The 7,634-nt window shown below is 41.9% G+C and overlaps 1 protein-coding gene across 2 annotated transcripts in view; it reads left to right on the top strand.

Moving 5' to 3' along the window:
- Window positions 1-1,072: 1,072 nt before the first annotated feature.
- Window positions 1,073-7,634, top strand: part of LanB2 (laminin subunit gamma-1) — a 28,963-nt gene continuing 22,401 nt past the window's right edge. The window contains exons 1-9 of one of the 2 annotated variants that reach the window (XM_017623083.1): window positions 1,073-1,263; window positions 1,340-1,467; window positions 1,531-1,835; window positions 2,523-2,832; window positions 3,465-3,876; window positions 3,941-6,217; window positions 6,294-6,501; window positions 6,591-6,694; window positions 6,749-6,882. In XM_017623083.1, coding sequence (XP_017478572.1) covers window positions 1,088-1,263; window positions 1,340-1,467; window positions 1,531-1,835; window positions 2,523-2,832; window positions 3,465-3,876; window positions 3,941-6,217; window positions 6,294-6,501; window positions 6,591-6,694; window positions 6,749-6,882 — 4,054 coding nt within the window. In that variant the 5' untranslated portion in view covers window positions 1,073-1,087. Of the gene's footprint in view, window positions 1,264-1,339; window positions 1,468-1,530; window positions 1,836-2,522; window positions 2,833-2,868; window positions 3,193-3,464; window positions 3,877-3,940; window positions 6,218-6,293; window positions 6,502-6,590; window positions 6,695-6,748; window positions 6,883-7,634 lie in introns of those variants that run through there. The other variant, XM_017623084.1, reaches the window with a different exon arrangement.

Genomic DNA, 7,634 nt, shown 5'->3' with positions numbered 1-7,634 from the left:
CAGATGCGGTGTTTATTTGCTCATTTATTATTTTTCCGACGAACGTCTTTTGTTTGTATATCTCCATATTCTCTAATACGTTTAGGCGTTGTCCTTTGTGCTGTACATGGAGAACTTTGGCTGTCTTTCCTATTTTCATTGGCGTACAATGGTTTTCTTCCATATGGTTTGCGAAGTTCGACTCCGTGGTGGTAGAAGGGTTTAGCATTTATGTAACAGAGTTACATAGGACAAACAGGGCGCAAGATAAAAACAAGATATCGTGAACATATAAGGGACTACAACAAAAAATGGCTAAAACCTTCTACCACCCCGGAATCGAACTTCGAAAACCATATGGCAGAAAACCATTGTACGCCAATGAAAAGAGGAAAGACACACAAAGTTCTCCATGTACAGCACAAAGGACAACGCCTAAACGTATTAGAGAATATGAAGATATACAAACAAAAGACGTTCGTCGGAAAAATAATAAATGAGCAAATAAACACCGCATCTCATATATTATTCGAACAACTCAGGCTACTATACGCAAAACAAAACAGAAACCCTGCAACTACCATAAACAATGAAATGAAGGTTTAAACTACAGAAACAAAGAGAAAGAAAATAACTGATTTTTACCTACCTGCGAATCCATGCAACAATTAATCAAAAAAGAGGTGAGCAACTAATTTCTACCTGAGGATGTACACACAGAACTGAAACTATTGCTTGAACGAAAGAATATAATCCGCTGAGACGTACCTAACTATGAACCAACGACGATTTAACACGGCTATAAATAGTGACAGACAAACAAAAACTATTCAGAACGAAAAATGACACTGAAGATTGCACAACGCCGAAACCGGGTTGTCTCCAAACCAAATTTGACAAGGGATGACGGAAAATCGTTCCACATTACATATATATGTATGTATGCTAAAAATTCTATAACTCCAACGATGCCTTAATTTTTTTGGCAGATTTTTCGATTTTCCGGCCACTGCGCAGTGGCCAGTGAAATTTTGATTTGTAGCTGGATATACATAAGGATATCCTACTTAGTATACATACCTATACATGCATAAGTTTGCAATTTAACATGTTGTTTTTTATTAAACGCTCCTCTAACTTTCTTTCACAGAAATGTATGCCTGAATTCATCAACGCCGCTTATCAGCTACAAATTGAAGCCACAAATACTTGTGGTGAAAATGGCGATAACCACTTTTGTATACAAACTATGAATCCTAATCATAAAAATTGTGAATTTTGTAGGTGAGATTAAATCATAAATACTATATAATAATGTGATTGTACTTACAATATTTAATAAAACTTAAAATTCATAAAGATATGAAGATCACTATCCACCGTACCTCACTGATCTCCACGATCCACAGAACCCCACATGGTGGCAGTCCGAAACCATGTTTGAAGGTATTCAACATCCCAACCACGTTAACTTGACACTGCATTTGGGTAAGCCGCCAAAAGAATAGCATTTATACGCATCTTTACTGAAATTCGCACTTTACACTTCAGGAAAATCGTACGACATCACCTATGTGCGCATACTTTTCCGATCGCCGCGACCCGAGTCATTCGCTATTTACAAACGTACCTCGGAGAGTAGTGAATGGATTCCCTACCAGTATTACAGTGCTACTTGTCGTGACACATATTCTCTACCCGACTCGCGGGCTATCCTAAAGGGTGAAGGCGAGGCGCACGCGCTCTGTACCAGCGAATACAGTGACATATCACCTTTGCGTGATGGAGAAATAGCCTTCTCAACGCTTGAAGGCCGACCGAGTGGTATCATATTTGAACGTAGTGGCGAATTACAGGTTGAAAATTATCACATATACAAAATATTAACATAACCCCGTCGGGAAACGCACTAGTGCCGAACTTGTTCTGTACTAGAGAATTTAAAACCATGACTAGTGCACATTAATTCCCTTTTGCATGCTAGCAACTGGCGAATTTAATATTGCGATGTCATGGGAAGTGTCAATTGCCCCCCGCTGCATCCCTTTTTCTATAGTTCCGAACTAATCCTCTATAGTTCAGAACCATTTCTAAAATCGACATAATGAAAGCGTATTTGAACAAAACAGACCCCAGACACATATCTATGTAAAGCAAACAAGCCCCACGCTGCATCCATTTTTCGATAGTTCCGAACTAGTTCTAAATTCGACAGAAAAGTTCTAGTTCGTTCTGCATCCCTTTTTCTATAGTTCGGAACCAGTTCTAAATTCGTCACCTTAGATAAATGTACATAGATTTCTAATGAAAAAAGTGAATTAAAATAGTTTTTTTTTAAGTACCACATTTCGCTGATTTTGGACTATAAGATTGGTTCGTTTTTGGCGATAACGATCTAGTACGGAACTACAAATTTGATTCACCAGTTCGCGGTTTCCCTGCAGGTTATGTACATACTATACATACATATAAACGTTTTCTGAGCGCTTCGTTCGAGCTCTCCCCATTATTCTCACTATTTAATCTACTGAGTTTGTTCGCAGGAATGGGTCACAGCCACCGACATACGCATCACCTTGGATCGTCTGAACACATTTGGTGACGAGCTCTTTGGCGATGCTCAAGTACTCAAGTCGTACTTTTACGCCATCTCCGATATTGCGGTTGGTGCACGTTGTAAGTGTAATGGTCATGCCAGCAAGTGTGTAGCTAGTACCGGCATGCATGGCGAACGCACTTTGGTTTGTGAGTGTCGTCATAATACCGATGGACCGGATTGTGAAAAGTGTTTGCCATTGTACAATGACGTCAAATGGAAGAGGGCAACATCGACAGAAGTCAACGAATGCAAAGGTAAGCATTGTGAGAGCGGAAGGAAGGGCTTCGCACTTCATTCCTCTTGTGAGAAATATGCAAAAACAGGATGATTTAGTTGCCATAATTGGTGGTGTAGTATTAGAATGCGTAGATCACTCACAGATGCCGTTATGTGCAAAGATGGGTTGAAGAAAATGGTGAGTCTGATAAGTATGAGCATCCACTGGACAAGCGAACGGTCAAAAATGCATTGCTGTCTTCTTTTCATTGTAACGATATTGAGCTGGCTTATGGCATCCGCTATTTGGAATCAACCGACGAGTTATCATCACTGGGACTACTCCCTTGATACAAACATATTTAATTATCACGCAACAAACTGGTATTTCATAAACTGTAATAAATGACACTGGCACCAATAATAAAGTTAGGAGGAAAATTTGNTGCATTGCTGTCTTCTTTTCATTGTAACGATATTGAGCTGGCTTATGGCAGCCGCTATTTGGAATCAACCGACGAGTTATCATCACTGGGACTACTCCCTTGATACAAACATATTTAATTATCACGAAACAAACTGGTATTTCATAAACTGTAATAAATGACACTGGCACCAATAATAAAGTTAGGAGGAAAATTTAATTCTGAATTTGCATTTTACTTTTCAGCTTGCAACTGTAATGGTTTTGCTGACAAATGCTTCTTTGATGTACATCTCTTCAACTTAACTGGACATGGTGGCCATTGCTTGGACTGTCGGGAGAATCGCGATGGGCCCAACTGCGAACGATGCAAAGAAAACTACTATATGCGAGAAGATGGCTACTGTATCAACTGCAACTGTGATCCGGTCGGCTCACGTTCTCTACAATGTAATAGTCACGGCAAGTGTCAGTGTAAACCCGGTGTGACCGGCGAAAAATGCGACCGCTGCGACAACAACTACTATCAGTTCGGTCAACATGGCTGCCAGCCTTGTGGTTGTGATCCACGCGGCTCCGCTAGCAATATACCATCGTGTAATCCCGACACTGGCATTTGCCACTGCAAGGAAAATGTAGAAGGAAAGCGCTGCAACGAGTAAGCTACACTGCTAATATTTAAGTTTGTAGATTACTATATGATTATTTTTTGTTGTATGTAGATGCAAACCCGGCTTCTTCAACTTGGATATGACAAATCGTTTCGGTTGCACGCCTTGCTTCTGCTACGGCCACACGTCCGAGTGTCAAACAGCACCCGGCTACTCAGTAGTTTCGATCACCTCGAATTTCAACAAGCACAAGGAACGTTGGACTGCGATGGATATTTTCAACCGTGATGTGGATATCAAGTATAACCAGTACAGTCGCAGTATAGGCACAACCGCACAAGGCAACGAATACATTTACTTCCTAGCACCAGAGCGTTTCCTTGGCGACCAGCGCGCCTCCTATAATCACGACTTGAAGTTCAAACTACAATTAGTTGGTCAAATAGCGCCCAGCACCAGCGCTAGCGATGTTATTGTGGAGGGCGCTGGCACCAAGATTTCGCTGCCGATATTCGCACAAAGCAACGGCTTGCCCGACCAAACTGAGAAAGAGTACACTTTCCGCCTGCATGAACATCGCGACTACCAGTGGCAGCCCAGTCAATCGTCGCGTGGTTTTCTATCAATACTTTCCAACTTGACGGCAATCAAGATTCGCGCCACCTACTCCATACAGGGAGAAGCCATTTTAGATGATGTGGAATTACAAACGGCTCATCGTGGCGCTGCTGGTCAGCCCGCCACCTGGATTGAGCAGTGTACCTGCCCCGAGGGTTACCTGGGACAGTTCTGCGAGTCTTGCGCGCCCGGTTACAGGCATAGTCCTGCACGCGGTGGTCCATTTATGCCTTGCATTCCGTGCGATTGCAATGGTCATGCCGAGATTTGTGACTCAGAAACTGGTCGGTGTATTTGTCAACACAATACGGCCGGGGACAACTGTGACCAGTGTGCACGTGGATACTATGGCAACGCTTTGGGTGGTACACCATATGACTGTAAACGTTGTCCTTGCCCCAATGATGGTGCTTGCATGCAAATCAACGGCGACACCGTCATTTGCACCGAATGCCCTGTTGGCTACTACGGCGCGCGCTGTGAAATGTGCTCGGACGGCTTCTTTGGTGATCCAACGGGTATCTATGGCGCGGTGCAAACATGTAAAGCGTGCGACTGCAACGGCAATGTGGATCCCAATGCGGTAGGCAATTGTAATCGTACCACTGGTGAATGTCTCAAGTGCATACACAACACAGCCGGAAAACACTGCGACGAGTGCTTAGCAGGACACTTCGGCGATCCACTGGCTCTACCACACGGCCAATGTGACCGCTGTAGCTGCTATCCACCAGGCACCGAACAAAATCAGGATGGTATTACACAATGCGATCAAGTAACCGGTCAGTGCCATTGCAAACCAAATGTGATTGGACGTGAGTGCGGTGAGTGCCAGCCAGGATACTTCAATATTATGTCGGGAAATGGGTGTGAAAACTGCATGTGTGATCCTGTTGGTAGTTACAACTCCACCTGCGACAAGTTCACAGGACAATGCTTCTGCAAGCCGGGTGTTTTGGGGCAACAGTGCGATCAGTGTGAAGTATACCATTACGGCTTCTCCCAGGAAGGTTGTAAGCCTTGCGAGTGTGACGAAAGCGGCTCTAAAGGATTCCAATGCGATCAGTATGGGCAGTGTCCATGCAATGACAATGTAGAGGGTCGCCGATGTGATCGTTGTAAAGAAAACAAATATGATCGCCATCTGGGTTGTATAGATTGCCCGGATTGCTATAACCTCGTACAAGATGCGGCCAATGAACACCGTGCAAAGTTGCATAACCTTAGCGCGACATTGGATGAAATTGCACGTACACCCGTTACTAATGATGAGGAGTTCGAGGCCAAATTGAAGACCGTGCAAGAAAAAGTAGACATCCTTTTAACCGACGCTAAGTATGGCGCAGGCGAAAGTGGCCAGACGTATGCTGAAGTATTGGATGATCTGCATAAACGCCTCAACAATATCCGCACTCACCTGGTCACCGCCGACGAGCTACAAGATAAGGCGAACGATGAAATCAAAAAGGCCAGACAAAACTATTCCAATGCGCATGACATTGTTGAGGCTACGAAGAATGAACTGCAGAACGCATTGAACTTACTAAATGATGACGGTGCACAGGCGCTGTCTAAAGCCAAAAACAAATCTGTAGAGTTCGGTGTGCAGTCAGATCAAATTTCGGAGATATCACGCGAAGCACGGGCTTTAGCCGATCGCTTAGAATCGGAAGCGCAAGTCGATTTGGAGAATGCCAAGGATGCCAACGAAGCAGTGGAGAAAGCCTATGAGTTGGCGAAAAGTGCAATCAACCTTCAGCAGAAAGTAAGGTGAGTATAAATGAGGTAAAGGTTTTCCCTATGGAGAAGAGCTTTCATAATGCCACAAATAAATTCATACTTTTAGCGATGAACTGCGTTCAGAGGTACGTCTGGAGTTAAATACAGTCAAGCAATCGCTGACTAATGTAGCTCAAACCACCAAAGAAGCGTTGCGTAAAGCGAACGAGGTTTACGACGCTGCTTTAACATTGCTTACGGATGTCAATGGGCTAACTGCACCAGAAATTAATATTAAGAAGCTTAAGAAGGATGCATTGGCAGCAAATGAAGACGTAAGCTAGTTTAATAAAGATATTTAGCCTCTTAAGAGTCTTTCCTAAATACTTATATACATATGTATATGGGTTTGCAAATATTTTAGGCCGATCGCCTTTTGAAACGAGTCAACGATATATCCAACAGCAACGGTAACATATTTGCCGATTTCGATGAGGAATACGAACTAGCCGATTTGCTAATTCTCAGGTGAGTATCGGTGCCATGAAAGTGGTTCATTTAATATTTTTCGTCCATTTATAGAGCAAACGAACAAAAACAAGACGATATCAGGCTATTAAAAACCGCCCAGGACGCACTTGACAAAGCTAGAAAGGCTGTTGAGCAGGGCGATAGCACGCTGAAAGAAGCCAACAACACATATCACACTCTGGCAGGTAAGAACAGCTCGAAATAAAATTTTATTAGAGCACAGCACCTACTTAGAGCGCGGACACGATGAAAACGACGAGCTACGGACCACAGCTGTCAAATTATTTTTCCACATGTTCTTATGTATATAATTATTTTGGCGATGACAGGGCTACGCGATAACTATGGTTGTGGCCAGAGGAGGGGAGGGGGGTTGATACACAATGGCTATAGGCGTCGCACTATAGGCAAAACAGGAGTTTTTTTCCAAAATCTTAGATCTTCGCTTAGAAAAGAGATAATGGAATTAATCGTGGAAGATTGGAAAAAGAAAAGCTACATTTAAACTCTAATAACTCGTAAACTATCAGCTTTCACAAAAAAAATTTATATAACAAAAATGGTTATACTGGTCGATATCTTTACGAAAGCGCAGCATTTAACCCTTTAATGCAGAGTCTGTAATATATAAACGCTTTTTAACCCTTTCAAGGCAGAGGCAAAATGGTTCTCAATATGTTTTCAACGTACTTTTTATTTATTTTTATTTCTATTTTTAATATTTTTATTTTTTTATTTTATTTTTTTATTCATTTTTTTTTANTTTTTATTTTTATTTTTAATATTTTTATTTTTTTATTTTATTTTTTTATTCATTTTTTTTATTATTTTACTATGGAAAAATTTTTCTACGGTTAATATCTACGTCAACATGAGAAAAAGCACGTTCAAAAGCATATTGAGAACCTTTTTCCTCTGCCTTGAAAGGGTTAAAAAG

This window comes from Rhagoletis zephyria, unplaced genomic scaffold (genome assembly GCF_001687245.7).
Source record: "Rhagoletis zephyria isolate East Lansing unplaced genomic scaffold, Rhagoletis_zephyria_1.1 Rzeph_scaffold_03037, whole genome shotgun sequence".
NCBI lineage: Eukaryota > Metazoa > Arthropoda > Insecta > Diptera > Tephritidae > Rhagoletis > Rhagoletis zephyria.
This window is presented reverse-complemented; position numbering and strand designations above follow the sequence as displayed.